The 13,346-nt window shown below is 46.8% G+C and overlaps 2 protein-coding genes across 6 annotated transcripts in view; one reads left to right on the forward strand and one right to left on the reverse strand.

Annotated features, from left to right (window-relative positions):
• The window catches only part of LOC118007341 (EARP and GARP complex-interacting protein 1), a 123,906-nt gene extending 120,135 nt beyond the window's left edge, over window positions 1–3,771 (reverse strand). For both annotated transcript variants that reach the window (XM_035000371.1, XM_035000370.1), the window contains exon 1: window positions 3,595–3,771. In XM_035000371.1, the coding sequence (XP_034856262.1) occupies window positions 3,595–3,636 (42 nt within the window). In that variant the 5' untranslated portion in view covers window positions 3,637–3,771. The remainder of the gene's footprint in view (window positions 1–3,594) is intronic.
• A 2,393-nt stretch (window positions 3,772–6,164) lies between these two features.
• LOC118007342 (trafficking protein particle complex subunit 12-like) overlaps window positions 6,165–13,346 on the forward strand; it is an 88,691-nt gene continuing 81,509 nt past the window's right edge. Inside the window, exon 1 of one of the 4 annotated variants that reach the window (XM_035000376.1) lies at window positions 6,165–6,294. The gene's annotated coding sequence lies outside the window, so the exon portion shown is untranslated. Of the gene's footprint in view, window positions 6,295–6,970; window positions 7,148–13,346 lie in introns of those variants that run through there. The other 3 variants (XM_035000377.1, XM_035000374.1, XM_035000375.1) reach the window with 3 other exon arrangements.

Genomic DNA, 13,346 nt, shown 5'->3' on the forward strand with positions numbered 1-13,346 from the left:
AATACAAACACAGGACAAAAGGACGCAAGACAGGGAACTGGGACACCCAGAGGACAAAGAGCAGTTGTACCAGCACATGGCCAGCAAGCACACCATTCCCCAGGAAATTCGGGATAGGCTTATACAAAAATAAGGTGTTAAGCTTAACTGTCTGGGTGCCTGGGTGGCTCAGTCAGTCAAGCGTCTGCCTTTGGCTCAGGTAATGATCCCTGGGGTCGAGCCCCACATTGGGCTCCTTGTTCAGTGGGGAGCCTGCTTCTCCCTCTGCTGCTCCCCCTGCTTGTGCACTGGTTCTCTCTCTCTGACAAATAAAAAAAAAAAAAAAAAAAAATCTTTATGAACAAGTGGTAAAGAGAAGAAACAGTTTTAAGTTGAATGTGGTGGTTGTCTAGGAAACAGATAAGATGGAAAAGGCGTGTTTAGGGTCTGCGTTCTTAAGCAGATTTTCAGCAATCTGACTACTTATAAGACTAGTAAGAATTACTTGGATTTTCTTTTTAATTTTAAATATACAAAAATTAAAAAAACTAAAATCATAAACACAAGTCAAAAGTTGCTTCCTATGAGCTAAAAGATGTCAATCACATGATGCCATAATGTCCCATAAACACAAACGTGCTCAGCATTTTTATTTTAATGACCCCTGTATGGTGCTCTTCTGCCTTTTATTTGACATAGAAGGACCTCATTTTACCCTCGAGCCTCATTACCTCAGTCAATGGACAGCAATCAGATCCCCATCTTCTTTTATTTTTTTAAGGATTTTATTTATTAAGAGAGAGAGCACGCATGCGTGCACGCACGCACACACACACACGCACACACACAAGCAGGGGGGAGGGGCAAAGGAAGAGGGAGAAGCAGACTCCCCACTGAGTGAGGAGCCCGATCCAGGGCTCGATCCCAGGACCCTAAGATCATTACCTGAGCCGAAGGCAGATGCTTAACCAACTGAGCCACCCAGGCACCTCCAGATCCCCATCTTCGAAAGTAAAGTGTTCTCCACAGTGATTTGAAAGTCACTGACAACCAAACCTCCACTGTGACTTCCAGTTCTTTTTATGTTTACCGTAGTAACGGTTCTTCGGATTCAAGAATGTCATGGCCCACAAGCTGTCCAAAATAAAGAAGCATAAAAATCTGCTACTTCTTTTAAGATAAAGGATAAATTCAGATAAAACATTTGATGCCCAAGGCAAGGATCCACTCCTTGATATTAATCCCAGGAAATAACATTTGTTATCTCAAAGATCCAACACTGAAGATCAAAACCTCTGTTATTTCTTAAGGAGATTTCTTAAGCAGATGAAGGAGTGATTAGGTACACTGGAGTCAGATGCACACTTTAGGAAATATGAGGTCAGGGACCCTCAATCTCCCCACAGGGTCCCTCTGCATGTGGCCACACATGCACCTTTTCCAGGAGAAAGCAGTGCAACTTTGCAGTTAAGGGGCTTTGAAGTTGGCTTGAGTTTAAAGCCTCTCTAGGTTAGAATCCCAAGTCTGGCTAGGTGGGCTTGGCCCACAGAACAGCATCTACAAGTAGGAATGAGAGAGAAGTGAAATACAGGCAGTCTTCAGCAGGGTACCCCACACACAAAGACGCTCTCAAAAGCAGCCAGTTAAGGCACAATTGTGGGTAATTGAGCCCAAGGTCAAACACTGTTAACACAACTCATTCCTCATAGGACACTTTGATACAGCCTTGTATGGATTTATCTGTAAAAATTTTGTCTTATGATAATAATTAGAACATTTCCTGAATACTTATTATGTGCCAGGCAATGTTCTAAGTGCTTGAATCAAATATATTAACTCATTCAATTTTCCTAAAAGCCATAGGGGATCCAGGATCATTTTCCCATTTTAGTGGCAAGGAAACTGAAGCCCAAGGTTACACAGCTAGTAAGTGCTCGAACCAGGATTTAAAGATTTTATTTATTTACTTATTTATTTATGAGAGAGAGAGAGAGAGAGCACAAGTAATCAGGGGTTAAGGGAAGAGGGAAAGGAGATGGCGAGCGAGAGAGAGAAAATCTCCAACAGACTCCCCGCTGAGCAGGGAGCCCAAGGCAGGGAAAGATCCCATGACCCTGAGAGCATGACCTAAGCCGAAATCAAGAGTTGGACGCTCAACCAACTGAGCCACCGAGACGCCCCTGGAGCCAGGATTTAAACTTCAGGAGTTGTGGTGGTATCCAGGCTTTTAGCAACTAACGCTGCAGCTTCTCTCAGTGTAAGCTTCTTTTTTTTTTTTTTTTAAGATTTTATTTATTTATTTGAGAGAGAGAGAGAGCACATGAGAGGGGGAGGGCCAGAGGGAGAAGCAGACCCCCCGCTGAGCAGGGAGCCCGATGCGGAACTCGATCCCGGGACTCCAGGATCATGACCTTAGCCGGAGGCAGTCGCTCAACCAACTGAGCCACCCAGGCGCCCCTCACTGTAAGCTTCTTGAAACCAAAATCATTTCTATTTTTTAGGGGTCTTTTTAAGATTTTTATTTACTTGTTTCAGAGAGAAGAGCGAGAGAGAGAGCATGAGCGGTGGGGAGCAGCAGAGGGTGAGGGAGAAGCAGACTCCCTGCCGAGCAGGGAGCCGGATGCAGGGCTGATCCCAGGACCCTGAGATCAGGACCTGGGCCCAAGGCAGACACTTAACTGACTGGGCCACCCAGGCGCCCCCATAATTTGTATTTTTAACACACATTTGGGGCACACAATTATGTTATCGGGTACTTCATAAGGCAGTGAACTGTGTCTTTTGTCTCTGTATCTGTCCTTAAGTGCCTTAAGGGTCCCAAAAGCCATCTGAAGAGTTGAAACCAATACAGGGCTCTGTTAGGACCTGCACCGTGCAACCTACCTGCCCTTCCAGCTCCCCCGGCCCCTTTCGCCCCCCCCCCCCCCCCCATCCGTAGACTCTCCTGTGGTCCTGCTGAACTGCATGTGCATTCCGGCTTCACTGCGCACACGGTGGGTGGGGGCCCATCCCTTTCACAGTCATGTGCTGAGCACCTACTACGTGATGGACACGGTGAACAGGCCCTGCAGAGTACAGGGCGAAGAAAAATAGGACCCGAATGGTAAAGAGGTGGAATCCGAGTAGAGTCTGTGGTTCCACTCACAGGACTGCACCAACGTTCGCGGTTTCTAAGCTTTGATCAGTTTGCCACAGTCACGCGAGACTTCAACATCGGGGAAACTGGGTGTAGGGTACTGGGGAACTTCCCGTTTATCTTTCCGGCCCTTAGGTCCCGATTAAACGACCGTCTCCCCCGCCCAGAAAACCCACAGACGCGGTGCCTGCGTCCCCGGACTGCAGGCTGCAGGAAACCGTACACAGGACGTACACATCGGCCCCCAGCAACACCCGGGCCGCGGGGAGAGGAGGCGGCCGGGGCTCCCCAGCCCGCGGGTCGTGGGCACCGGCGCTGCGCGCACCCCGCATCACGCACGACCCGGGGCCTCCCGGACAACCGAGTCCTTTAAAGGCGCACCCGCAGCCCCCCTCCGGCCCTCAGCCGCACAGCGGGGCTGGGGACGCGCCGGCCTCGCTGCGCAAACCGCGCGGCGCCGGGGCCCTCCGGGGACGCACCTGGAACTCCAGCCCATAGATCACCGGAGCGTCGTCCTCCATGCTGCGGCCACTCACACGCCTAAGGCCTGTCCCTAGAGCGACGCGCCTCCGGGTCAGCGCCCATTCATCCCCTCCCGCCCGGGAGCCCCGAACCCGGCGTCTTTAGGCCCCCCTCGGCTCCCGTAGGCCTTACTTCCTGTATTTTCCTGATGCGTCATCAAAACGCTCCTCGCCGGCTGCCAATGGATGCGGCGCCGGGCTCGTGCGCATGCTCACCTGACTCCATACGGGTTCTCACCCGTACTGGCCGCAGGAGGAGGACCCGAGCCGGGGAGCCTGGCCCGGAGCCAAGTCTGCAGGGGTGGAGGAGGGGCTGGGCGGTGGGGCATGGACTGGGGAGGCGGGTGGCGGGCGTCACTCCGATGTCACCTGCCTGGAGCCCTCCCTGCTCCGTTATCGCAGGGAGAATCACTCACCTGGATCTGTGACCTGTGGTTTGTTATGGTTAGTGCTTAGCGGGGCGCGGGGACAAACGCTTTGCAGGCGCTGTCTTGAAGTTCTTCGCGCTAACCCCGCGCCTGAGGTAGCATGCTTCCATCTTAAGAGATGAGAGGCTGCAAAATTGACTAACAGTTCAGCGCACCGAGGTAATGAGGTGGGGAGCTAGGATGTGTGCCTGGTCTGTGGACTCACTAAGGTCAGGGGCCACGCTCATCCAGGCGGCAGGCAGCCAACACTATGGGGGGGCGGGGGGGGGGGGAGGGATGCCTGACGCCACACCTCTGGCAGCATCTGACCAGCATTTGACTCTGAATGGGAACCTGCTGGGAAGAGCCTGGGTTCCCTGGAGATGTCCAAGGGTGACGGTGGAGGACACTACTTAGTTCCCCCTGACTGTGCTGGCCTTGACCATGTCCTTAACAGACAGAAAGGAAACTGCATGGAATCCCAAAATGCCATAGCAGAACCCCCTTCACTAAGCTGGGTTCCTCTGCTTTCCAAGACCACACACCGCTCCAACTGTGTGATTATTTTTTTCTCTCAACCCTTAATCCATCTTCATGACAAATGGCAAGTCCTGGAACAGGTATATGAAAAGATGCCCAACATCTCTGATCAACAGGGAAATGCAAATAAAAACTACAATGAGATACCACCTCACACCTGTAAGGATTGCCGGTATCAAAAAGTCAAAAGACAGCAAGTGTTGGCAGGAAGTGGAGAAAAGGGAACCCTTATATGCTGTTGGTGGGCATGTAAACTGGTGCAGCCACTGTGGAAAACAGTATGGAGCTTCCTCAAAAAGTTAAAAACGGAAGTACCATATGTTCCAGCAATCCCACTTCCGGGAGTCAGAGGAAATAAAATCACCATGTCAAAGAGACATCTGCACACTCGTGTTCATTGCAGCCTATTCACAGCAACCAAGACATGGAAACAACCTAAGTGTCCATAGACAGATGAATGGATAAACAAAATGTGGCACACATGGGTGCCCCCCCCACACACACACAATGGAATGTTATTTAGCCTTAAGAAGGAAATCCTGTCATTTGCTAAACGAATGAATCTGAGGACATTCTGTTAAGTGAAATAAGCCAAACACAGAAAGACAAATATTGCATGAGTACACCTACATGGGAAATACGAAAAAAAAACAAACAAACTTTGAACTCATTGTAGAAATAGAGTTGTGCTTACCAGAGGCTGAGGGGTAAGGGGAAAGGAGAGAGTAATCAAAGGATACAGCTTTTCAATTATAATGCAAATGAGTTCTGGAGACTTGATGTACAGAAAGATGACTACAGTTAGTAAGTTACCCTATACTTGAAACTTTTGAGAGTAGATCTCAAGGGTTTTCATCACACACCCACAAAAAAAGGTAACAGATTGGGATGATGGATGTGTTAATTTGATCAATTGTGGTACTCATTTCACGATGTATACAGGTGTCAAGACATTACATTGTACACATTGAATATATACTATATTGTCAAATATATATATATATGGGGCGCCTGGGTGGCTCAGTCGTTAAGCGTCTGCCTTCAGCTCAGGTCATGATCCCGGGGTCCTGGGATCGAGCCCCACATCAGGCTCCCTGATCAGCAGGGAGTCTGCTTCTCCCTCTCCCACTCCCCCTGCTTGCCTGCTTGTGTTCCCTCTCTCGCTGGGTCTCTCTCTCTGTCAAATAAATCTTTTAAAAAAATAAAAAAATGTAATCACTTATGAAGACAGAAATGGTTTTTCTCTGTTGTATCCTAATGCCCAGTGCCCTGCCAGGCACAGTTAATATTCAACAGCTATCCCTCAAACGAATAAAGAGCCCTCAGGGATTCCAGTACAAAAGATCAAGGAGGCAGAGGCGCAGACTGGAGCGCCCCGTTCACCGTCTCCGATTGCCTGAGAAAGCAGTCTCCATTCCCCGCCCACCACAGCACCTGGGTGAGCAGGCCCCGCCCACCGCAGCACGAACCGGAAGTGGCTGGGAGGCCCTCCCTGCACGAGGCCTGCGCGAAAGCCGCACGGACGGAGGGCGCGCGCAGGCGCAAAAGCCGGAGGCCTGCGCGAAAGCAGCACGGACGGAGAGCGCGCGCAGGCGCAAAAGCCGGAGGAGGCGCCGGCTCCAGTCCCTCCTTCCGGTCTCCGTCCCCTTTCTCCCCGCGCTCTGGTCGCGGCAGCGGGTGACCGCCTCCCCAACCCAGGGGCAGGGGGCAGGTGAGACTCGGGGCCTGGAATGTGGGGAGGGGGTCAGGTGGTCCGTAGCCGCAGCCCCGCCGGCCCTGACCCCAGCCGCGCGGGAGGCTTGTCCGCGGGAGGTGCACCCCCTCGGTGGCTTGTCGCCGGGCCGCCCCTCCCGGGGAGGGAGGGTCTCTTCACCGGTGTCTGCTGCCGGAGCTCCCTTCCGGGGTCTCCCGGCCCGGCCCCCGCCTTGTGGGGCTCCTCCGCGGGGGGCTGCTCGTGACGTCTCGTCCGGGAGGTCTCCTCCAGGTCCCAGCTGTGGCGCTCAGTGAGCAGCTTGGCCTGAGCAAGCGCCCTGATCTCTCTTCCTGTCAGTTGGCTCTTCTGTAGACGGGCGGCACCTGCCCGACCAGACCCTCGGTACTGGGAGGGTAAAAGCGGCGGTTTGTGCGAAAGTGTAGACGCCGCTATTGTTCCACGTCCTGATCCCTTCCAGAGCCACATTCGGGTCGGAACTGATCGGTAGAGTGCGTATACCGCGAAGACTGAACACATTTTATTTTATTTTATTTTAGGATTTTATTTATTTGACAGAGACACAGCGAGAGAGGGAACACAAGCAGACAGAGGGAGAGGGAGAAGCAGGCTTCGCGCTGAGCAGGGAGCCCGATGCGGGGCTCGATCCGAGGACCCTGGGATCATGACCTGAGCCGAAGGCAGACGCTTAACGACCGAGCCACCCAGGCGCCCCAGAAAACATTTATTTTAAAAGAAGCGCAGGCCTCAAAGATACGTCCTGAAATGCGTGTGTGTTCCTCCCACTTGACCAGGAAAGTCTAACTAGGCGGAACTTGGACTGTAGTTTCCCCCTTCTCGTGGCTGCTGGAAGGTAGGGTGTCTTTGCATCCAAATACTCTCTCCCTGGCTTCTTTTCATGAATTCAGGATGGTACCGAGTGACAGCCCCTGAGCCTGGCCCGCTGTGGTGGGAGGGGAGAGGGGGAGGGGAATGCAATTAGGGCAATTTAGTGGCAGTGTCTTTCACTCGTCCTCCCAGTCTGTGATTTCCAACAGCATGTTAGCACTGTACTTCTTTATTAAAATTATAGTTTACTGTGCTAATGTGTATGTAGCTCATTACAGTCTAAAAGTACCCTGTGCATCAGTTACTGTTTATTCCTTATGACCCCAGTTTACAGACTGAGGAAAGCAAGACTAAGAAATTAAGTCATTTTTCAAAGATTGCTTAGTAGTGAAGCTAAGACTCAGCAGTTATTCAGAGCTTGTGTTCAGTGCTCCTTCTGACTCACCTCTGCTACTCTGGATGGTGATCTGTCCTAGCAGCCTTACAGGAAGAGCAAAGGCAGAAAAACCTGGGTCGAAATCAAATATTGACAGTATGCCTTTGGCCAAATCATCTGGTTTTCTCTGCTGCATAATGGAGGTCATAATGGTACTCTGTAAGTTGGTCCTGAGGATTAAATAAGATAACACATGTAAATACTTGATCTGCAGTGTCTGTTCTTTACACGGGGGCTTTTGTAAGTATATGCTAATTAGATTTCCACTACATGGCATATGTTTTCATGGAAATAGGGTTTACATTATCCCAGTCTGGTAAAAGACATAATTCCAGCATCATGTCCACAAAGGGAACCTCAACTACTGTAGTTTTAATTGTTCTTAGTGAGTTGTTCTTAATGAAACTTCAGTTCTTAAATAATCACTTAAAGGTTAGTACTTAAAAAAAAAATGTAAGGTGGGGCGCCTGGGTGGCTCAGTCGGTGAAGCATCTGCCTTTGGCTCAGGTCATGATCCGGGGGTCCTGGGATCGAGCCCCATATCAGGCTCCTTGCTCAGCAGGGAGTCTGCTTCTCCCTCTCCCTCTGCCCCTTCCCCCCGCCCCGTTCTCTCTCTTTCTTCTCTCAAAAAAGTAAATAAAAATCTTTAAGAAAATATAAACGATCTTTGGTTTCAAGAAGTTTACAGTGAGAGAAGCAGCAGCGTTAGTTGCTAAAAGCCTGGACACCACCACAACTCCTGAAGTTTAAATCCTGGCTCCAGGGGCGTCTCAGTGGCTCAGTTGGTTGGGAGTCCATCTCTTGATTTCGGCTCAAGTCATGATCTCAGGTTTGTAGGATCAAGCCCTGAATAGGGCTCCACACTGGTCATGGTGCCTGCTTGAGATTCTCTCTCTCCTTCTTCCTCTGCTCCCCCCACCCTGCTCATGCACGTGCTCCCTCTCCCTCTCTCTCTTAAAAAAAAAAAAAAAAAAAAAGTAAGGCATTAATTAAGGGCATCGTGCAAAGCACTCACCTGAACAAAAAGTCCACTTTCTTTGCTAGCATTTTAATGCTAACATAAGCTAAAATCATGTCTATGATTTAATAAAATTATTAAGCCAATAATAGAAATAATGAATTATATTACACAGAAATCAAAAACAAATACATCTGCTGTTCCATTTTTTAATTATGAAATATAAAGACCACATATAACATTCATGGAAGACAAAGATCAAGTGCAAACCTGACCCAGTCTTCTGCCCACCAGCATAGAAATGGACAGTTGCCAATGGCTTGTCCATGTGTCCCTCCCTGATCAAACCTTCACTTGCCATTACCTCCAGCCCCCTCCCCAAAAGAATTGAGTATTATAATCACCTTGCTTTTGCACTTGTATTCCTAAAACAATATATTGTTTAATTTACGTGTTTTTGAACCTTATACAGAAAATTATGCCGCTTATTTTTCTACTCATTCTTTGTGCAAAATTAGATTTGTGAGGTTCAAACATTGATGCACTAGACATAGCATGGTTCATTCATTTAACATTTAATGTTCCATTTTTAATATGCTATTTATTTATTATTGTGTCTACGGGCAGTACTTGTTTCCAGATTTTTTTTTTTTTTTAATCTTTGGAAGGAGGCAGGTATTTTGTTTGGAGTTGCTGTTGATAAGCATTCATGGTCATAGCTTATGCTACCATGTGAGGAGTTCCTCTGTGATACATAGGTCATAGAACCATTTATTGTCTTAACCAGAGCTCTTGAGAGCGAAAAGATATACTTAGTTTTACTATAACCATGGGTATGAATGGAAGCGTCCTGGAAAAATCAAGATGGATGGCTATTGAGTCACAGGATTCATGCTTGTGAAATGCGTATCCCTTTCAGCTTGTTTGGATCTTTGGCCTATTTTTCTGTTGGGTCATTTATTGTCCTATTGAGTTATAAGAATTTTTTATATATTCTTGATATTAATTAAGAAGCCTGACCGTACCAAGTGTAGGTAAATGTGGTGAACAAGAATACTTTCACACTGCCACTGTGTGTGTAAATTGGTACAAACACTTAGGAAGGCAATTTGACATTATCTAGCAAAGATGAGATATATTCTCTATGAACCAACATACACATAACGTTTGATAACATCTTGAAGAAGTTTGCACATGAACACCAGGAGACATGTATGAGAATATTCATAATGGCACTGTCTGTACTATCAAAAACCTAAAAATACCTCAGATGCTCATCGGTGATAGAACAGATCATATGTTGAGGCGCCTGGGTGACTCAGTCGGTTAAGCGGCTGCCTTCGGCTCAGGTCGTGATCCCAAGGTCCTGGGATTGAGCCCCATGTAGGGCTCCCCGCTCAGTGGAGAGCCTGCTTCTCTCTCTCCCTTTGCCTACCTCTTTGCCTGCTTGTGCTCTTTCTCTATCTATCTGTCAAATAAATAAAATCTTTAAAAAAAAAAAAGAATAGATCATATGTTGTGACACCATCACACAACAGGGCACTCTCAACAGCAAAGATGAATGAATCCCAGCCTCACACTACTAATAAAGTTGAATCTCAAGGTTAAGCATAGAGAGGGGAAATTAGGTCAAAAACTGAAAATTCTAAGTAACGTGTTAAGGAAGTAAGCATGTGGAAGATTAAAGAAAAATAAGGGTATGGCAAATTTCAGAATATACCACTAAAGGGGAGGGAAGTAAATATTAGAGTGTCTCAACCGTATGTTATAAATATTGTTTGTATCCACTCAAAATTTGTTAAAAGTTTTTTACAGAAATGCACCTTTAGGAGAGAAGGGGGAAAGTTATAAGAAAAGAACCTCTAAGTTCTCCTACTGAGAGAAGAAAGTTTGTACCTGAGCTATCTCTTTCTGTCCAGAATATCTCCGTCACCCCTGTGCCATTTTTCTATTTGCCTCATGTATGTGTGTTAGCTACCTAGCTTTCTCTCTGTGTCACTCCCTACAACATGGGATTACCGAGTTACCCTGGGATCTAAGACACAGTAATATGCTGTGAGTTGCAGGATGTTTCAAAACAGCCCTTTGGCAGTGGTTTTTAATAAATATGTAGTTTCTATTCAGAAATTAAGATTGGGGTGTCAGGGTGGCTCAGTTGGTTGAGCATCTGCCTTAAGCTTAGGTCATGATCCCAGGGTCCTAGGATCGAGTCCCGCATCGGGCTCCTTGCTCAGTGGAGAGCCTGCTTGTCCCTTTCCCTCTGCCCTTCCCCCAAAGAAGTTAGGATTGACAATATAATTTTTACTCTGGATTGGGCAGCACCTTTTTAGTCATTATCACTAGGAAACATTGATTTTTCTAATTTAGATTGGATTAGAAACAAGGTTTCTAAAGAGAAAACATAGTTACAAACAAGCATTGATTTGCAAGAATGTTGATGTTTACCTTGCTTTTTTCCTTTCAGAAGATTGTTACTTTAAAAACATTTTAGATAAATTGGTAAACACAATTGCTGTGTCAGAGTTTTATCCTTTGCCTACCTGCTCTGCAGAAAAGTTACATTTCTATTCTCAATAAATAAGCTTCCCCAAAGCTCTCTAGGAGCTGTCATTTCTAAAAATCTGTCTATGTCATAGTTTTTTTCCTAAAAAATCATAGTTTCAATCTCTGTTTCTTTAATTACTGGTGAAGCAGTTGTTTCTTGCTGTAAGTATCCAGTCCACATCATGAGTGGGTCTTGTATAGTGATTAGCTTTCTCTTATTCCAGTGAATTGTGGGAAGTAGCTCAGTGTTATCTGGACAGTCTTTCCTATGATGCCCCCATTTTAGTCTGTCTCTGTATCTAATACATACAAATTAACCTTGACTGGCAGTTAATCCTGCTTATTTTAAGAGTAGAACTTTCTCCACCCTTCCCTGTATATAAAGAAAACACTGTGCTTTTGCCAGTTCTGATATTTTTACCTTTTCCTGCAATTGTATCAGACCTTTTCTTATAGCCTACATTATTCTACAATTAACCATTAGTGTAGTATTGGGATTTCTGGAATTAAAATCTGAACTGTTTTTATTCTGCGAGGGGCTCAGAACCAAGTTAACCCAGCTATAGTTACTGGCATCTCCCAGGTAGGCAAGCACTGTGCTAGGGGCTGGGATACTTCAGTCCTCATGAGGGTTAGTCAGGAAGGACCAAACTCCATTCCTGGCAGTGTGGGAAGTCAGACTGAGCCACCCAAGCGCCCCTACCAATGATTTTATTATTTTCTTTTAGAGATTTTATTTTTAAGTAATCTCTGTCTACACCCAATGTGGGGCTCAAACTCACAACCCCAAGATCAAGAGTCATGGGCTCTACCGACTGAGCCAGCTGGGTGCCCCACTACCAGTGATGTTGCTGAGTCCCATCACTGCTCTGATTCTCAACGTCCCCTTCTGTGCATTAGGGCATTGATGGTGTTGCATTCAGCTGCTGTCCAGGTGAAAGGAAGTCGTGCTTGCTGTTCCCATGGTCTTCCTGCCCAGCCTCTGCTGCACAGAGAGGACCCAGGGGACAGCCCCGCATGTGACGGCATGTCCATTTTTGATGCTCTCCAGGCAGCCTCTCCTCTGCCTTGCTATGAAACGGTACCAGAAAAAGGCTTTTGTTCCTTTTTCATTTCATTTTTTACTCCTTTATAGCTAATCAGATGAATATGTAACAAATGGGGAATTAGTAACTGACTATGCTGGACAAGAAACTTCTCCAAAGTGTTTACCTTTGGTTATCTACTTTAATCTTGTTTTTAGAGCTCAGGGTGACCAGGCTGTAAAAAGGAAGGATGGCTAATTTGGAATACTGTGGAAGTGTTGCCAAAGAAGTACTCTTATCTAGAGATCATCTAAGTATAGATTTTAAAGGTCAAGCAGGCATTTTTTTTTTCTAGAAAAACCCTCATCTTAATTGGACTTTGTTCACTATAAGAATAGAACTATATACAGTAACTTTTGCTAAAAAAGTTTTTCAAGAAAAGGAGCACATTTTCTTTAGAGTTCAAACTCCTTGTTTCATTCTGTGGCCTCTACTATCCAGTGTCAACCCAGCGTTTCAGCTTTAACCGGCCCTGGTTTCTCCGCTTACTAGCGGCACGGCTTTGAGCGAGCTTGACCTCCCTGAGCATCAGCTTCCTCATCTGCAAGACGAAGAAAATGATAGTGGTTGTATCACAGGGTGGTTCTGAGGATCAAGTAAGAACATACACATACAACCCTTAGAACAGTACCGAGGACAGAATTCGCACCAGTAATCTGTCTGGTTCACTGTCATTAGGTCCAGTGGTCAGCCTGCCTCAATGAGGGTGCCTGTCTTGGTACAGTTTTTCTTTCTCATGCTCGATTCAGGCAGACAGCGTCCCAGGGAGAATGGGGAGATTGTTACAGGTTGGAGTGTCTTGGCTTCATGGAAGAGGGGGTCTACAACTGGGTCATAAGTAGAAGTTTTTGTTGTTGTTGTTGTTTTAGTTTGCTTTCAAAATCTCATTCTTTATTATTACCGACTTACTGCACACTGCCCCAAACCCACTGTAGCACTTCTCATGGGAAAATGTCACAGGCACAATCCATTCAAGTTTCCCAAACTTCTATAACCAAAACCTGACACGTGGACCCACATAGGTGCACACTACAATAATATGACTTTCTCTGGAAATGCAACCCAAGGAGACACAGCCATCATCCCTAACAGTATAAATCCACAAAAATTGAATTAAGATTGTTGGCTAGGCTGATAGGCAGGGGCCAGGCAATAGGGCCTTTGTGTTTTCTTGGCTTCTCGCCTACTCTGCCCGCTAAGA

Source organism: Mirounga leonina, unplaced genomic scaffold (assembly GCF_011800145.1).
Source record: "Mirounga leonina isolate KUSES-001 unplaced genomic scaffold, KU_Mleo_1.0 Mir_118, whole genome shotgun sequence".
NCBI classification, from domain to species: domain Eukaryota; kingdom Metazoa; phylum Chordata; class Mammalia; order Carnivora; family Phocidae; genus Mirounga; species Mirounga leonina.